At 40.6% G+C, this 19,447-nt stretch overlaps 1 protein-coding gene across 4 annotated transcripts in view; it reads right to left on the bottom strand.

The window, feature by feature from the left end:
- Positions 1–19,447, bottom strand: part of Nfib (nuclear factor I B) — a 215,666-nt gene that overhangs the window by 191,381 nt on the left and 4,838 nt on the right. For all 4 annotated transcript variants that reach the window (XM_041651809.1, XM_041651810.1, XM_041651811.1 and 1 more), the window contains exon 2: positions 17,788–18,319. In XM_041651809.1, the coding sequence (XP_041507743.1) occupies positions 17,788–18,319 (532 nt within the window). The remainder of the gene's footprint in view (positions 1–17,787; positions 18,320–19,447) is intronic.

Genomic DNA, 19,447 nt, shown 5'->3' with positions numbered 1-19,447 from the left:
CATTTTTCCGTAGCTACCCATGAAGAAAAACTGTATTCTGAAGTAGACATCATTTGCAAAGAGAAAGCTGTATCAGGAAAACTCAACAGAAAAAGGAGCTGCTCTTTTGCTTGTGGTAAGCCACTGTAACAGGCCACATGATATGATAAGTATAAAGCTGTATCATAGCGTACTTTTGTCTATCAACAAAACACAGCTCATTAGACAAAAACTCTGGGGAGCCAGACTTGACTTTGAAAAGATAATAATGACCAAAACTGGATTCGGCTAACTTTAGTGTAATTTTAAAAAACAATTTTGTAGACTAATCTGCCTACCATATTTTTAGTTGCTTATAGAGTTATTTTGTGTCAATGATGAAATATATTTAAATGAATTATTGATGCATAAGATACTGACATTTTCCACTCAAGATTATAAACAATTAAAATATTTCAATGAACAAAAAACATTTTTGAACAATATATAAAAAACATACACTAAAATCTAAGAGGCAAAGTGTTTAAAAATAATTTCAAAATCAGAATTTAATAATACTATCCAATAATAAAAGGTGAAATTAATTAATCAAAAACACTTATTCCTGAACATTGTAGAATCTGAGCTAAAACATCATATTAAATTCTTTAACCAACTTTTAACAAGATCCAATTTGTCACACACATATGGATCTCAATGCAAAGCAAAGCACTGTCAAGTATAAGTCAGGCAGGTGGACTCCTCGCAGTGTTTCCTTTGGCTTTGTTTTGTTTTGTCACAGAGCCCCTGAGAAAACGCTGCTGAAGACTCACCTCCTCCCTGACCTTTCCATTACAGTCCCACTGGGTCTCCTCCCGGCAAGCTCAGCACCTCTAACTATATTTAGTAGTGGGTGAGACAGTTAGGTAGTGTATCCCTGCTTCACCGCCATTAACTTTCTGCTACTAATCAACACTATGAGTGACCATGATCTTTTCTAATTGTAAATCACTTGAGCAAAGTCATAATCCTTAAAATACCAAAACAACAGCCAGGATCCTATACTTATTCTTTGAATGCACTCATAGCCAATTTGTACATTTACGCCAAATCTTTTCTATTTTTCTTGAATGATGCATTTTAATAATTTTATGAATGCCTCTATCATTAACTCAAAATGTACAAAATTATATTCAATACCAAAAAAATATGTACTTATATGCACATACACATAATACACTTTAAAAAAGCTAACCATCCTTAAATGACTAACATGGTAAGAAATACTAGAAAGCTGCTGTTGAAGCAAAGATCCCAGTACCAAAATATTTCAGGCAATTAAAAATCTATAATCAGTGAAATAATTTTTAGTGATGCTTTTCAAAAAGACAAAATAGTCAAAACTCTTCTTCAGAGAATCTTACAAAAAATATTGAAATATTTCTTCTCAGCCTGTTTGGGAAACGATGATAAAATACTAAAAAGATTAAAAGGAAAATTCAAGCATATCATACATAGATACATAAGTATCATATATGCATGCATCATTATTTAAGCCCATGAAAACACTAAACATTTCGGATTTTAAAGTCTATTTTCCTACATAAGTATCATTGTGCCAAATACTTGCTTTTAGTCAACAGTTGAGTATGTTCACCTTTGTTCCCAATTAATTTTAGGTCAGTGATCTTCTTCTAACTGAAATTAAAGGTCTTACGAATAATGGCTAGTAGCAGTGTGTACTGGATTCTAATAGGAAATTTACTGGCACCCTGCACATCTTCACGCTCCAGGGAAGGCTATGCCTTTAAGCTACCCACAAACCCTGGTGTGAGGACAGTGACCTGCCATGGTTCTCGACTGTTTGTTGAGGGGATGGAGTCTGCAAAGTCCCATAGCAACCATTTTATCTAAATTCTCACCACAATTACAATATTTTACAAACTGCAAACTTCTGGTTTTTCTTCCCACTTTATTGACTGTCCTCAAATTAATATTCTGCCCCCACAAGAGGGACACTTGGTCTTCCAGAATCCTCAGAGAAAAGCAAGGAGCACTTTCTCACAGCGTAGGTCCTGAAGACCTACTACATGTCGATACTGTGAAAGTGGGCTAAAATCAGAGCATATCTGTAAAGGTTTTAGGTTGGGGGAGGGGTATTTTGTTTTCAAGACAATCTCACTATACAGCCCTGGCTGTCCTGGAACTCACAGACATCCACCTGCCTCTACTTCCTGACTGCTGGACTTGAAGGTACAGCCACCACACCCAGCGTTGGTACATATTTTAACAAGCACCTGCAACAGGAGAGGCGTGGCAGTAGGCACTTCACAGGTACTTCCTCGCTTGACACTCAGAACTGCCAAGTAACAGTGGAGACCACTCCAGAGCTCCGGAAACCAAATAACCACACGGTGAACATTACAAAACCATCATTCAGGCCACAGCAGGATCTAGAATATGCTCCATGATATGTATGGTTTCATTTTGCACATCCTTAAAATTTAATACACACACACACACACACACAATGGGGTAACATTTTGAAACTAGACAGAAGTAAAGAAAACAAGTTCCAATAAAGAACAATTTACCCAGCTTGATGGCTTTCCCTTGTACCGCTTCAGCAACCACAATCCGGCTCCCCTGTTATTCTATATGCAGTTAAAATGTACATGCATTTGCTCATTAAATAAATGTCATCTACTTCCTGAGACACTCCCATATCATCTCCATGGCTCGGCCTTTCGTGTGCTTCTACAGTATCCAATTTTATTCGTGTGTTTTTCCATCTACAGTTGTGTCTGAGAAACCTACCTTAAAACTTCACAAACCACCAAACTAGAAATGAGCTTTTTAAGACACCTTCTCACACTGCCTACCCCTTCTTCGATTCAGCATTCTTCACTGTGCTCTGCGGGGCAGGACACACGTGAAACACAGACTACAGCCCAGCCTTTCCTGTTAGGGAAGGATCCTCTTAAAACATCCTTTGAAGGGACTTTGAGGAATCTCTCAAACAAAACTTAATGTTTTGTTTTCTAAAAGTTGAACTTAGACAGAATCCTTAGAAACTTCTCTTAAATAAGAGCAATTACATACTGTTTGTTTTAAACTTTTAAAAAAAAATTAGAACTGAGATAAAAGATGTACATGAACCAGAGCGAAATGGAGATCGCAATTATCAAACACATCTGAAGATTGCAGGATCCAGGGGCAGCCTGAAAACCAGTTGAAGACAGCTCTCCTTTTTCTTAAAATATGTGACTTTCAAGTTATTTTTTTTTCTCCTTAAACTAGTTTCAAACATTTATTGAAACACTTCAAACCATTTCTTGCTGAGAGTGTAACAATTCATTTTTAGTGGATCTTTCTGTTTTCTGACTACCACCACATCTATGGTGTCAGTTAGCTGTCTGCAGCTTTAAGGGGATGTTTTCCAACCACTGGGAAGGGAAGTTTCTGGTGAAAAACATGGCTGCAGACTGACTTCCGTACAGCACTTCCTATCAAAGAGACGGAAAGAAAACACCAGACCCTTGAGTCAATTTATTTCAAGAAAGTGAAAATAACAGCACGAGAGGTTTTATGATTTTGCCTATGTTTCTTTTAAAAAGCTGTTGCTGGTGTTTTCATAAACTAACACTTTTTATTAGATATGCTTATTCTTCCTCTGCAGCAGCAAGATTGACATAAACAACCAAAGAGGCTTGGGTCTCTTAGGCCCAAACTGTAATCTCTCGAGATTACCCTGGCTCTAAAATTCTCCAAGTAGAGGCTGCTTTCTTTAAAAGTAAGCCTTTTTTTGGTTTTTAAAGTCTAGATTGACCTAAACCATCTGATTATTGGACTTTGAACTGAACCACATGGAAGTGTTACAAAACACTCAATACTAAATAAAACCTATTAGAACCTCAGTTTAGCAAGAGTACAGAATCTTCTTAAGTGCAGGTTAGCATGAAGGAGACTACCCTGCCCCTTGGCCAAGCCTACCAGAAGCCAAATTCCTAAAATGCCAGAGCTAAGAGGTCTTGGAAAAGTCCTCTAGAAACTGAGTTACTAAGAGACAAAGTCTCCCAGGTACTTGACAGAAGTAGAGGCAAGAACTGTTTTCTCTTTCACTTCAGCAAGTTGCTTCAATAAGTGTGTGGCCCAGCGTGAACAAGAGAGGTGGGGGAGAGAGGGAAAGAGAGAGAGAGAGAGAGAGAGAGAGAGAGAGAGAGAGAGAGAAAGGGAGAGAGGGAGGGAGGAGAGAGAGACAGAAAGAGAGAAAGAAAGAAAAGTAATTCCATTGTTCCTCTGTCAGGTCACTAAATAATTTAGTACCTAATTTTTCCTTTCTATAATCCAAAGACCTCATGTTCAGAAAGCTACAGTTTAGAGTACATTAAGTGAAATCACATCCATATGCAAATATGTTTTCTCCCATATGCATCTTAAGAAAATAACAAATAGAAAAATAATTTATCCTCAGCCCCTAGAAAACAAAAACTGAAATGAAAAGAAAGAATGGAGGAAATCTAAATTGTATATTTTCATTCCTTCTCAAAGGATTAAATAACAGAATTCTGAGTGGTTTGTTTGTACTTTCCATGCAGTATGTAGATTAACCATGAAATTCTGTTTGGGACACTTTGACATCTGTTTTCAGTGCGTTACAATGAAATCTGGGGACTTGGTACATACATTTGCTGTAATAAACCTGTCACTAATCAGTGTTTTCCAAAATACTGCCCATAACTATTACTATCCAGTAGTCTCGTTTGCATGATCTGATACTGTTCTTACATCGTGTTTTTCCCTGACAATGTGGCAGCTAGTCCCAGGCACGTGGTCTAAAATGGCTGCACATCACTCAGTAATTTCAGTCTTTCCACAGACTGCACAGACGATGCAATCTGTCCTAGAACGGACTAGTACTTCATCCTTCCCGAGATGCCTTAAACTAGAACACCGAGAACGAATTCACAGCCCAAGTGTGAAACACTCAGTAACAATAAAGACGCCCACACTGAGGGGGAAACTCTGCCTCGTGAGGCTTATACCACAGGAGACATAAACATAATTCTAACTCAGGAGTCCTTTCGACAAAATCGTGATGATGCTCTTTAAACAATGAATGAAAGATGAGTCTCTGACTAGGACAGTCTATTCCCATAAACTTCAGAAGCAGACAGAACCAGACTTTAGGACTGAGTCCGCTTCATGCCCTCTAGAAGTGATTACCAGCAACAGCGACCACGGCCACAAGTTTACAATGTGTTAACAGCTGGACAGTAGACTGGATGGAGGGTTCTTTTCACGTTGCGTGTGTCTTACACATCATATACAAAATATGCATCTCAGGAAAAAATACAATTCGAAGAATACAAACATGGCATTCACCAAAGAAGAAAACTTGCTAAAAATATTTTTCTACCTACTCTTATTCTAAATGAAGTCCAGATTTGATCAGTATTTAGAACTGTATTCATATTGCTCAAATCTAATACGATTTCATTTTATCCTCCCATGAACTCATATTAAATCTGAAATATGTTTCTCTATGCACATGTTTCATATTATACAAATGTTGGATACAAAAAGCAGATTAATTGTGAGCCCTAATGTTGTGTTTGTTAGTACTGAGAAGTCATTCCAACTGTTCCAAACGGGATTAATGCAGTATAACGAGTCTATTTAATTATTGTAAGACCAGTGATCCTCATATTACTATAAGCTGCTTTCCCCTTACTTGGAGACTATAAATGGAACTGAAATTGCACATGATAACTACAGGTCATAGCCTGAAACATGATGCTTGATGTAGCAGGAATAAAGAGACATTGCAGCATCTCTGGGAGGCTACAAAACACAGTCAGTGTTTAAGATCCATGTGGATATTCTCATTGGAGCATCACATTAACTTACAGCCTAAGTGTAAGCCAAGCTTTCAAGTGCATTGGAAAGACACAGTAACAAATGTTACAAATGTTACCAGCAGCAATCCAATTTGAATGGTGGAAACGTGAGGATACACTGTGTTCTAGGAACTCACTTTTATAGAGTTTTGTGGATCCTGTGAACAGAACAGCAACTACGGAATGCCAGTGCCTTCTCAAAAAGAAAAGGAACAGCACGGATTATTAGAATTTACGGACCAGAATCTAAACAAGCTGATCAATGTTCCGATCAACGTTCCATGCACACCCTAGTTAGCCTTTAACTACTAGATAAACGTGGAACAGCTTCTCATCCTGACCCCTGACTCGATCCTGTAGATCTATGAGAAACACTATCAGAAAGCCCTTCATCTAGGAATATGTTTCTTCTACACACAGCGTCAGCATGCATATGATTTAAGATATTGCACTCCTAATCTTTATACTTTCCTAATCTCTACCAAGTGAGGGAGAGGAACAGTCCACTGGCCATGGAGAACAGGGCTAGCCAGTTGCCCAGGAATCTGGCACACAAATTTAGCTCCAGGCCCATGGGAAGCCAACCAACCAGAGCCACTGAAGTCAAACACTGATCCCAAATTACCTCATGGTGGGGAGAAGCCAATGTTTTAACCATTTCTCCTTTGGCGTCCAGTCAGTCGTTCTTGGTAAAAGTGAAATCACTCTAAGCAATAAATACTAAACTTCTTCTCTCTAGAGATCATTTAACTAATTTTTGGGAAGCCACAAAAAGGAGGAATAGGAAAGGCTGACTTAAAAGAGTCAGATGGCAGTGAAATAAAAACAATTCATGTAACCAATTAAGCAATCTGGGGCTGTGACCCAAGCAAGGGTCATATGACCTTTCTGACGAAGAGTCTCAAAACCAGCAGCTTGCTCCCTTTAAACAGCCATCCAGCCCTGTCACATTATCCTCACTTCTGTCCAACTCGATCTGAAACATAAAGGAAGCTCTTCCAAATGTTGGTGACTTCATTTCGCTACACAGGAAACAGCCGTGTTCCTCTGCAGGGCAGCAGATCCATTACCAGGGCACCCAAACTTTAGCTAACACAAGTCAAGTTTTTTTTATTCAGAAAGCCACAGATAAAACTGTTACTACTTTCTTTGAAATATTCCTAGATAGATCCAGAAAACTCTAGAAAAGCTGAAGACTACTGGAAGGATACAGTCACTCTAATTTAAGTAGGTTTCAAAACAATACAGGACTAGCTAACTGCATATGCCTACCTTTAAAGTTCTCGCTAACAAGGGGCCATCCACAAGAGTAGGAGTGGGATACTGCTTTCTTTCCTCTTTAGGATGTATCACTGGAGAAAGATACTCACTCATTGTTGAATACTTGTTTAAATACTCATACATTCCTTCCCTCCATGCTTAGATAGTTTCTCTGGAAGTTTCTAGACTATGCTACAATCTAGACTACGCAATATCCCTTCATATATAGGGATAACAGTTATTACTAAATAATGCTTTACTTACATGACTTCACAAATCCTTAAAGAATCACTGTAACTCCTATTTTATGAAAGAGAACATCAAAGCATATGAAATGTACAGGACTTATCCAAAGCCACAAAGCTGATGAAGGGTAAGAGGAGAGCCCAGGGTCTCCAGCATGCGCTTTGTATTAGAGACTGGCTGTATACCACTTTAATTTGTCACCTTGACAGTGTCCCCTGGGAAGGGGGAACTTCAGTTAGATACCTCCTCTGTCACACTGGTCTGTGGCATGTCTGTGGAGCATTTTCTTCATTACTAACTGATATTAGAGAGCTCAGCCCACTGTGGGCAGCACCATCCCTAAGCATGCGGGACTGGGCTCTGTAAGAAAGCTAACTGAGTGGAAGCCAGAGAAGAAGCAGGTCAGTGAGTCACATTCCTCCACGATCTCATCTTTGTTACTGACTCAGGTTCCTGCCTTGATGACCTTCAGTGATCTGAAGCCCTACCTGGAAGCAGCGTTTCCTCCCAAAGTTGTTTTGGGTCATAGTGTTTAATTACAGCAACAGAAAACAAACTAGAAGTTTGTATGTCACGAAAAGTCCTTCTTAAACCCTAACTCTGAAGATGACGGTACTAAGAAACACATTTGGTACCAAATTATGTCAGAAGGGTGGACCCTTCCAAAAATGAGATTAGTGGCTTGAAACGGGATCCCCGGGAGTTTCTGGCAAAATGTTGAAGGAGGTGATTAGCAACCCATATGGTGACCCTCGCTGAACTCTGACCCTAGACTAACAGTCTACAGAATGCTAAGGAAGATGCACTCTGGAGTCTGTAAACCAGTCAGTCTGCTACTTTGCTACAACATCTAAACTAAGAAACATCTTTTGCAAAACCAAAGAAGGGGATCTGCGGAACTGCAAAAGAAATCCAAAATTCAAAGAACGCCAGATTTTCAATGGTAGATTATTTACCTCTCAGTCCATAAATCATCCTTCTCAAACCCTGCCAGAGCTAAACTCTATTATCTTTCCCACAAACTTCTCACTTCCCCAAAACACACAGTATTTCCACAGCACCCACTAATCAGTTCTAGGCCAGAAACTGAACCTCTGCCATTCACCAGCCGAGATGGCTTTAACAATCTTTAAAGAACGGAGGAATATGTCTGGAAGAAGGTCACAGATGTTTTTACAATCCTTCACCCCTCAGTTCCACCGCCATATGACCCACTAGCCCACTAACCCCATCCAAACTCCACTCCAGGTTAGCATTACCTGTGGGATGCCAATCAAGGAACAGAAAGGCAAGTGGGCCTCACTCCTCTCTAACCGGTTTCTGTAGGGAGAGGAAAGCTGGGGCTGCTAATCCTGTGAAGTCTGTTGATGTTTCCCGACTGCCCTTGCACTCTGAACCCTAAGATGCCTTATTCATAGGGTTAAAGTTTAAAGGCATTCAATTCCTTGATGCCCTGAACATCCCTACAGGAAGGCAGTTTAATACAACCACTAAAAGAAAGAATGTTTTTAAGAAAATTTCTCACCTGCTTTTTGCATGGGGGAAAATAGAAACAACTGTCAAGAGAACCCAGAATTTTAGTGCTTTTCCCAGGGTTCCATTAGCACACTGTCTCTCATCTGTTGGTGTACCCACACACGCGTAAACAGTATGCAGCATAAGAAAAAAAAAGCACACTCTAACTTAAACTTCCTTCTTTCCTCTAATAATTTAAAAATAAAATGTAACAGTTTGCATTTTAAACATTTAATCTGGCAAACACAGGAAAAATCACGAAGTATAGTGTCATATTTGGCAATGAAAAGATTGGTAGGATAAAAATACCTCTGTTTTAACATTTCAGGAGACATTTCCAATACTTTTAAAATTAAATTATTTCATTGCTGTGAACAAGAACCAAGGTAAAATTCTCCATTTTTGAACATGGGGTTTTCAAGAGGAACACAAAAACAACTCTATATTCATTAAGATAAATAGTTAATATAGTGGCAAAAGTCCCTACAGAAATAAAGTCTTCACATTCACTACTGTGGGTCACTATTATGGCATGAAATTTAACTATTTACCTCAATAAGAATAGGTTTCTCCAAAAATCATAACGTATTTTAGAAGATAAAGTAGGTTTAAAATGCTCATTTTTGTCTTCCATGCCCAGGCCTGAGCCTTCCCAGTGCTGGACAGTGATCACAGTACCAAGTCAATTGTTTCAAGATTGGTGCCTGAGTCACCAAACAGATAGCTAAACTTGTCACTTTAAGCTACATAATTACAATTAAATGCTTTTTAGTGTAACGGCTAAAATGTTGGAAAATAATTCTTAAGGAAACCATAAATATAAAGGGCTAAGAAGCAAACCTCAGAGCTATGGGGAAAGGAAATCGTGACATGTCATCACAAAACACAGAAGTTGAAAATCCACAAAGAACTGATACAAATCCCTCCAAATTCCTGAACAATCTCCTACCTCCTATAGCCGGCAAGGCTGCAAATTTGTCCCCATCACTGTCAGCAAATAAAAGAAAGTCAGTGCTACAGCGAGACCACGTTAAACAGAAGATGTGACTAGTGCAAAGGGGCCAAAGGGCCGGATGTCTTGAGTCCACTGGTGTGTAAAGTATGGGCCGGGGCCTTTTTGTCAGCTATTACCATAAAAGAATAAGAGGAAACAGTGACATTACTGCACAATAGAAAGGTCAAACAGCTTGCAGCCATTTCATGACCCAGACAAGTCAAGGTCAAGGGATTCAGGTAGCAACTTAGCCAGGGCGTAAGTTACAGCCCAAATGAATTGTTTTAACACATCAGCTTTGGTCAATTAAACCTAACAAGGCAAGTTGCATCCCGTAGCAGGGTTCCTGACACCAAGGCCAGAAGCTGAGACCGACCTCATAAAACAAGGCTTTTAACATAGCATAGCAAATTTAAGCTAATCCATCCAGAAACTGCAGATGTCAGAATAATAAAATACAAGTTGTCTCCTAAGCGAGAACATTTTTCACACTTTCGTACAAATGCAAGCGGAGTCCCCTACTTATGTGAATTACCGAATACACCCTATTTCAAATCCCCCTGCTAACATCTATGTGGATGATCATTTTTTGTGCCTGCTTTAAACCCACTGCTGCTCAGCTATCACATTTGCCTGCATCTTTTCCAATGTAAGTGTACAAGATCAAGCTTTAAAAAAAAGATATTTTTATTTACCTTCAGTAATAGAGTATATGTGTGTCACGTAATAGCACTTGGTACCCGCTAAATACTTTTTCAGTTTTACAGAGGGCATATTTTAATATATGTACTATTAAATGTGTCCATGTATTTTTAAAATCGGAGCAGACTATTTATTCCGTTTCCTACTTTGAGAAATAGTTGAAGCTAACTATAACTTTAAAACTTAGCAGTTAAGAACTTGTCTCAAAGGCAGTTCCTATTTTGCTTTGTACTTGTTTGAACAAATTCTGTGTTCTGATTGTGCTGTATCAGTAACTTGATGCATGCTCTGAAGTGCCTTAAAACAGGATTCTGAAAATACACAACCTCCAGGCAACTTTTCAGCTCATAAAATTACTTCATCCATCACTCCATATTTCCAATTATATAGTCTTTATTCAGAGTTCTTTAATTTGACTGTGATTCATCAACAGTGTCCTGTTTAAACTATCATCGTAAACAGAGGGAATATGTGTCTAAGTGTTTTATTATAAACAATCTATTGGTGCACAGGAACGGCTGTTTTTTTTTTTCTCTTGGAATGCTTCTTTGCTTAAATTATCAGAATTTTATTTTTTAATGTGTGGCCCTCAATTCAGCCTCAAGGTCTTTCTACCTCACTGGTTAATTGGGAGCCATTTATCCCAATTTTCTGAATAATGCAACAACCAAAAAGCCCAACCATTCAAGTGCTATTACTCTCACGTCTGTAACTTTCAGTTAATACAAGCTAATCCTAAAGACTCAGTCCTTGCTATACACACTTAGTTTTCACAAGTTCCCTACAATTTCATGATTTATTCTCCATGCCAAATCCTAACAACTAAATTCTGTTAAATTAACCACATCACGTAATTAGAGTTCAAGGACCTAAGAAGTCACTCTAAAATGAGACAATGTGCCACAGAAAAGTGAGCCCAGCCAAAAGGAAGCGCCTCTCCTCACGGTGCTTGTCACTGAGACCTGCTGCTGAACCAACTCGAGTTTTCGGCCACAGAACTAACCACGGGGCCTTGAGATTTCTACAGTGATTCCTCTTGGGAAGGATGAAAGGCTGGAACTCCTGCTCTGAGAGCCGTGTTGCCTGCTCCGCCACAGCACATGTGCTGACAGACTCCCGCAGGGCCATGAGTTCCACTCCCACCGCCACTGCGCTACAAAATGCTACTCCTTCATAAACTGAAGGAAACTTTATCAGGTGCTACTTGACCAGCAAAAGACTGGCCTTGCCCTGGGCCACCATTTTCAGCTTTAGTGTGAGCTGTGTGTCATTTCCACCCTTCATAAGCCTCCTCCACACAAAGCAGTTAACTGCTCCTTTGGAGATAAACTTAGTTATCCCGTAGGCCATTGTGATGACAGAAATGAAAACCAACTCAATGCATGCTCTGCATGTTCCAATGGTTTTAGGAACTGCCGAGGACTCAGACTCAACATGGCCAAGAATGTCTTCCTCTTCTGGTTCTGGATTCTAACTGTTCAGGAGAGGCAGCAAGGGGAATGTTGTAACCAAATAACAGGCTTTTCGTGCTAACTTAGCAGACTCAAGGCCCATGAGGAGAAAGACCCTGCTAAGTTGAGTATCTTGGATGGTTTATTCAAACAGGAGTACCCGATTCAAAAAAACGTCAATGAGGATTAAAACTTTCATTTCCTTTTGGCGGTTTTCATTCAAATTCCAATTGAGGGGGGAACAACTATGTGTATTTTTAAATCCTACCAAACTTTCATCAATCTATACTTCTGATTTGGGGGCTTATGCACCTTGGCCATCCACATACTTGTCATTTCAAAATGCATACTGTTGTCTACATGGTAGCAAGGGCGGGGTAGGAAAGGAAGCCCAGGGCTAGATCCTCTACAGGAGGCCTTACCAACCTTGGCTACCTTCAGAAAATAATCCACGCCAGGGTGTTCTGAATATCTGAAAGTCATGATTACAACTAATGACACCCCCATCGCTGTCTCTCCCTTTGAAAAGTGAGCCCGTGTTAACAGCAATGCAGAAGCCTGCCTCGCCATATCAGGACACAGATGCCCCCTTTCCAGCTGGCAGCTAGGGCCTCAGAGTTTAACTCTTGAGTTGTCTGGCAAAGCCATCTTTGTGGCAGGGACACCAAGGCAGAGAGGGTGGACTTCTGGCCCCTTAGACCCCGTTTTGTCCCTTATCGGTGGGAAAATTGCTAAGTATCTAATCTTACAATATATGTTCTAACAAAGGTCTCATTAAGTCTAGGGGCAAGACACAGCAATAAGAGCCCTTCTTTATCTGGTGAATTGTGTGAGGAAGAATGCAAACAAATGTGGACCAGAGTTCAGAAGTTCATTCAAGGACAGGGTACCAGGATGGGAAAAATTGAACAGCCATTTCCTACATCAAGCATGTATCCACACACACTTCATGCTCTCTGAGGTCACCATGAAAGCCCACCAAATCACCCCCACAGAGCGGCGTCATTTCAGCAAGCTAAGAAAGCTTGTTTGCCCTCACAATGGGAAATACCTGCAAATGAAGTGAAAATTATTAAAATGTTAAAAAGTGCTGTCAACTTGCAAACAATGATCTATTTAAGCTTTTCATAAAGAAATAATTGCTACCCAGAAGGACTCTGAGCTGCAGGAACTGAAGGAGGAAAATCGCCCTGTAAGTGTGTCCTCGCTAATGCCATGTGACAAGCAGGAAGGGCTCCGTTTCAAAGACAATAATGATTACAACTTCCCCTCCAAACAAGTCACGTCTTTCGCAACTTCCAGATACACTTCAATTATGATATCGTTTAACAATCGAGCTGCAAAAGTTGCCATCCAACAATGGACCACAATTAATGTTAAGGGTTCAACAAGGCTAAAAGGAAGTTACTTGTTCGGGATAGAAGCAAGACTGCTGGGCTCTGCCACACTCCAAAAACACGTCTAACAAGAGTGGAAAGTAGGGTCCGAAACTAGCTTGGGCTGGCTCGCTTTAAACTCCCATCTGTTAAGTTCCTAACAGCAGACACTATCTCTTGAGATCTTTAAGCTCTGTGTTGTGACCTGTCTTCTCTGTAAACCCCTCTGTACCTCACAGAAAGCCCGGCCCTTGCTTCTTCCTCACACCCCCTTCCACACCCCCCACCAGCATCCCTGAATCTCCTGACTCCAGACAGGACAGAGTCTGGCAACTCAGGGCCTCCCATAGGCCACACTTCCTTCTGTGTAGCCCTTTGGGTAGAACTGCTAATCCTTCTTATTAATTAATGAGATAATGACCGTTAACTGGGAAGCAATATTAACGCTATCGAGGAAACCCGGATCAAAATTATTTTAGCCTTTCTTTTGGTTATCGTCTGCTTCCCAACTCGCTCACCCTGAATGTGGAACTGTGCACTAAGAATTTGACAACATCTTGGTGCAAAATTGAGGTCAAGAATGACTGATTTTGACATGTAGCTCCCTCGTTAAGGTTTCTGATTTTCACGTGTTCACTGTATACATTGCTAACTAGAGAAGGAAGGACCTCTTAACAAACTACTAGAAACAGAAGTGTAGAAATCGAGAGAACTAGGAATTGAATGAGAAATCAATAGGGATGTAAATGAAAGCAACAGTCAGTCCTAACGGGTGCGGTGCGCTTATCCATCCCTACACTGAGCATGCTCCCACCCACTTGTCGTTGCGTACCCTGTACTTTAAGGCTGGTGTGTCCTGAGAAGGTGCACCACACAAGGCTTGCTGCTCTGCTTTGCTTTGCTTTGTTTTGATGACTGCAATAACAAAGACAATATGGGGAATAGGTACCACCTGCCCAAGAATCATTGGACATCTTTAATATCTTTGGGAATATGGAGCCCATTTTAGAACAATTTTTCCTTAATCTGTTACAATCTTTTTTTAAGCCTAAAAAAAAAAATAAATAAAAAGGGAAGGGTTTTCTATTAGCTAAGCTTTGCTGCGGCAGACGAGCAGGCAGCTTTCATTCAGGGATTGTCAAAAACTTTCCAGTGTGCCCACTGCAATGCGGGTGCCAACCAACGAATCAAAGGCATTCAGCAGCTAGACAAAGAGGGTCTGATGCCAACCTCGGTGCCACTGGCAACCATTATTGGCATCAAACACAGTGTCTGCCTTTTTTTTTCCCCCTCGCCTGGCACTTCACAAACAAAATGGCGGTTCTTGTAGCAACGGAACAGCCGAAGCGCAGCCCTCTGAATCAATAGCATCAGATGATTTTTATGAACTTAAATATAGTAACTCCCAAATCATGTACCAAATTTGAGCTAAAATGGGACATATAGTTTTATAAATAACTCTATTTAATATGACCCTCTGCTAATATAAAGAAAGAATAAAATGGACTGAATTGCGGTCCATCAGGCTATATACACGGAAGAAGCTGAGTAACAAAGACACTGAGCTTTGAACAAAATACTGCCCTGTGATGCAAAAGCCTAATAAACTATGTATCAAAAATGATACAAGTTCTCCTCCCAAACTATATCAGATGCAGATGTAGCACTATAGTTTGTGTCAAAGCTCCAGTAACTCTTTCCACATTTCAGAAAAGATGAGGTTGCTAGGGATGGAGTAGGGGGAAAGTGTGGGTTGAACCAAATGAGGCAGGGAGAAAGAAAAGCACTGGGAAGTTGGTCAACAAAGGAAGTTTGTTATCCATCCATCTTTATTTCATCTTCCATTAGAGAAAAAGTATGTGATCTGAAAATAGCCAAGAGGACTACTGACATTTCTAGATCTGGAAATTGTCAATATATTGTAACATCACTCCACACTGCAATGCGGATGCCAACTAACAAATCACAGGCACCCAGAGCTAAACAAAGAGGGTCTGGTGCCAATCCTGGTGCCAGTGGCAACCATCTTTGGCATTCTCTCTATTCTTCCTCGTGTTTTCCCCAGTCCTTTATAAGGAGAGGAAAGGGGGGTAATTGTGTTGCTCATTCTGTTATAAACAGATTTCTCTTTTAATTTTTCTTTCATGCTTTTCTTTATATTTTATCTAATTTTTAAAATGACATAAGTATGTTCTATGTACTTAGAGGAGAAATAAAAAGTTAGGCTGTGAGATGAAGCACTCCGGGTGACCACAACCTTATATTTTAAAACCCACTTTCTTGATCAACTACAATGCAAAATGACAATCAACCCATAGTTCACAAATAAAAAGACATAAATTTTGAAAAAGAAAAGACACAAAAGCACCCTAATGTGACTTTTTAAGAAGGGCCACCAAGTGTTAAGAGGAGAGGATGCAAGGGCAGGTGGCAGAGAGGACAGATGATAAGACACACAGGGAAAATTCCCAAAGGTTTTTAGATTGGGGAAGTTATCAAACAACAAAACCAACATTGTGCCTGAAAATACAGTCTCTAACACTTGGCTCAAAACTTCACGGTTATCATGACCACTAGTAAAATATATATATGCAATATATATAAATATATATGGTTTTCTATTTTTTTTTCTTTTTTCAATCTATCTTCCCAAATCTAAAAGACAATATCTACTGTCAGCTCAACAAAACGAAGAAATTTGGCTGTCTGCCCCAGAGTAAATCTGCACATAAGTCCTCTCGACTAACCATCAAGAGTTAAATCAGGAGCATGGTACCGATCTTCCCTCCCGACTAGAGAGCTCCATGACCCACTCTGCAAAACTTTTCCTTCTAACCAGTGACTTCCCAACAGTCACAACACAGTCCATCTAACACATACATACAGCCCACCTAAAAAATGTCACCTCTTAGACAGCTGTCCATCAAGTTGGTGTGCGTTAATGAGCTCTTATTTTAAGACATCAAGGATGAAAAATATGTTGTCCCACCCACCATTACTTGAACATGAGTTCTCAGTACAGGGAAAGAGCAAATGTGGTGGTTTGTTTGTTTGGAAATACATTTCCAAACGACATTGTCCAACACTGTGGCTTAAAATCAAAGTAAAAAAATCCTGAAACGACACTCAAGTATAGCGCTAGAACTAAGTCAAGGGGAAAGAAAAACAAAGGGCGCACAGTGAGTCCTAGAGGTCTGTCTGAGTCATGACTAATTTTCTTATTCCACTTTTCTGGATGACAATAAAGTACAGAGCAATTTATTAAAGCCCGCGTTTTTATAATGAGCATCGGATAACTGTCTGCCACCTGGCTATCTGCAGGCCACCTTCCCTCCCACCAGGCCAAGTTCGGAAATGACCCGCCATCTGTGGCAGCCCAAACTTGAGGCCACTTTCGGGATGGTGTTTTCTTAAAGGGACTTTTCCTATGTGGGCTGTGTCCTGACATACTGATTGGGGGTGGGGGAGGGGGGTAAACAAAGTCAAAAGTCTCACCTACTTAAGAAAAATAGAAACAGCAAAGAAATTGATCTCGTTAACTCCAAACCCTTGGCAGGAGCACTGCCTCTTTTGCGCTGTGCAGGCAACATTTGCAGGCTCTTCACCGAGGACTTTAAACACAGTCCGGTATGCGGGCTCTGCATTCTTTTGAGATTTATTCTGAACCAGTGTAACCAGTCTCCTTTCTGGTTTGCTCTGTAAAGAAAGCTGTGACTTCTTCCTTGGGAAGCACTATGAATTTGCATTCAAGTAAACTAATAATAGAAAGTGTTCCCAAGTCACTCTGGGAAAGTATTATAAATTATTTAAATAAGAACTGTGCTGCATTAGATCTACGGTGAACACTGCACAATCAAAAGGAGCTGTTGATAGAAATATTAAAATGACAGACATCTAGGCCTCTGTCAGATATATATTTTCATAGCGACCAGCTTAGACACTCTGTAACAGTAAACGCTAATTTGATTTTTGGTACAATCACCACGAGATGTCTGAACAAAGTTCATCTACCTCGTTAGGTAAGAGACTAGTACAAAGATTACTAAACACTGCTTCGACCACCATCAGTAAAGTTGAATTTTCAGAAGCAGGGAGGAGATGCAGCCTGGTCCGGAGAGTGGAGCCAATAAATTGTATTTCTTAGACTACTCTGTGTCTGTTTCTCCAAATGCAGAAGCCTATCCAGGTAGGAAAGCTCCGTGTCCATTTTCACGGCTCTGACATGACCATGGACTCGGAGGGCAACTGGGCACACCAAGGTACCTGGAGAGGGCAGAGGACATCTGGAGGCCTCCAGGACCAGTCTAGCCCGAGCTAGAGATCCCATATCTGGAGGTGGATGGGTAGTGTTTGCCGTGTTAGAAGAAAGAACAATGTGCTCCTACCTTGCTCCTGCACGTAGTATGCCAAAAACAAGTCAAGTTCCTTAACTGATACTGTGATATGGTGTGGCTGGACACAAAGTGCTGGGTTTGTGCAGTGTGGGGACTTCATGAGCCGCTCGCCATCGGTACTCTCCAAAGGGATGCCTTTGAACAGGATCACCATGACTAGATCCAGACGCCAGACTTTGTCTGCCTGTCGCAGGCAGTCGATCCTCCTAATCTTACCCTTCTGGTCTGGATTGGATAAGACACAGCACGGGTGCTTCTTGCCAGTCACGGTAAGCACAAAGTCCTCCCGGTACTCCTGGCGGATATCTTTGCGCAGTTTGGCCAGGAGCCTGGATGCCCACTTCTGTTTGATTTCAGGCTTTTCACTGAGCAGCTCATCTTTAACTGCTCTTTCTTCATCCTTTGACATTCGTTTCTCGTGCTTTTTAAAGTACTTGCGTTTTCGAGCCTGCAGGTTGAACCAAGTATAGGCGATTGCACGGACGTGTGGAAGAAGTGCCTCAATAAATGGGTGGAATTCATCCTGCGGAAGAAGGGAAAGAAGGGGTGCACAGTTTAATTTCCAATGCTAAAAAAAAAAAAAACAAAACAAAAGATGCCATCCACTCCCAATTCAGCACAAAAAGTTATTTAAAAAAATAACATTACTTTCTAATTTAAAATGAACAAGACATCAGGACAAGGAGAAAATGTCCTCTTTCAACCAAAATTCACAAACTGGTTCTCCCCTCTACAGAGAAAATATGGTTGTATTTTGTATTTTCGCTGTGGTCCCATCCCCCTCATTCCCACCTCAAAGTCATACACCTACACCCTTTAAAATAAGGTGCTTGGCACCAAATTTAATATTTAAATATTTGATTGACCCACTGGCACTAAGCAATACCATTTCACAAGGAACACAGTGGGGCTTTTTTTTGTTGCTTTTTGGTTTTTTTGAAATCGGAGCAGAGCTTCTCAGAAGGCAGGAGCGATGCCACAGCTCATTTCTCTTCCCTGTGCCACAGAAACACAAAGCATGTAGATGCTCACTGTGATGCCACACAGTTCCCGCTTTTGGAGCATGCTCTCAGCAAGAGGCTGCTGGTGGCACAAAGAGCATGCGCCATTAAACTTGATCCATTTTCTTATCAAACGTCCAACATTCCTACACTGAAGCAGCACCATTCCAAGAGTGGTAACTAGAGAAACCGGTAGACAGGGAGGGAAAGTGGGCGAAGGACACAGCTCGTCTATCAGTGTCCTGGATGCAAGGTTTCCATACTTTGAACAGCGCATTCTCTCCCTGCACCACCAACATTAGCTTCCAGCACACGTACGCACACGCACACACACACACACACACACACACACACACACACTTTCATTTTTAAATAATTCTTAAAGTTGAAAATGAAATGCCATGATGTTCCTGTCACAGTCATCCTACAGACCCCGGAGCCCCCCAGAGTCAGTTAATCTGTTAACCGATCACAGGAGTATGGCAATTATTCAAACCCCTTAAAAATCAATCTGAGGTGAACAATGAAAAATGGCAACTTGGCACCAACTTTCTGTTCTTTGTTTCTCTGCATGCTGTGGCATGGGGACACCAGGAGCAGCCCCTGGCCATTTACTGCTTTTGTGGAATCTCTACCATGCATGTGTCACA

This window comes from Microtus oregoni, unplaced genomic scaffold, assembly GCF_018167655.1.
Source record: "Microtus oregoni isolate MIOR12 unplaced genomic scaffold, Mior012 000005F_ref0000423, whole genome shotgun sequence".
Taxonomy (NCBI): Eukaryota; Metazoa; Chordata; class Mammalia; order Rodentia; family Cricetidae; genus Microtus; species Microtus oregoni.
Note: the sequence above shows the minus strand (reverse complement) of the source record. Positions and strands in the feature narration are given on the sequence as shown.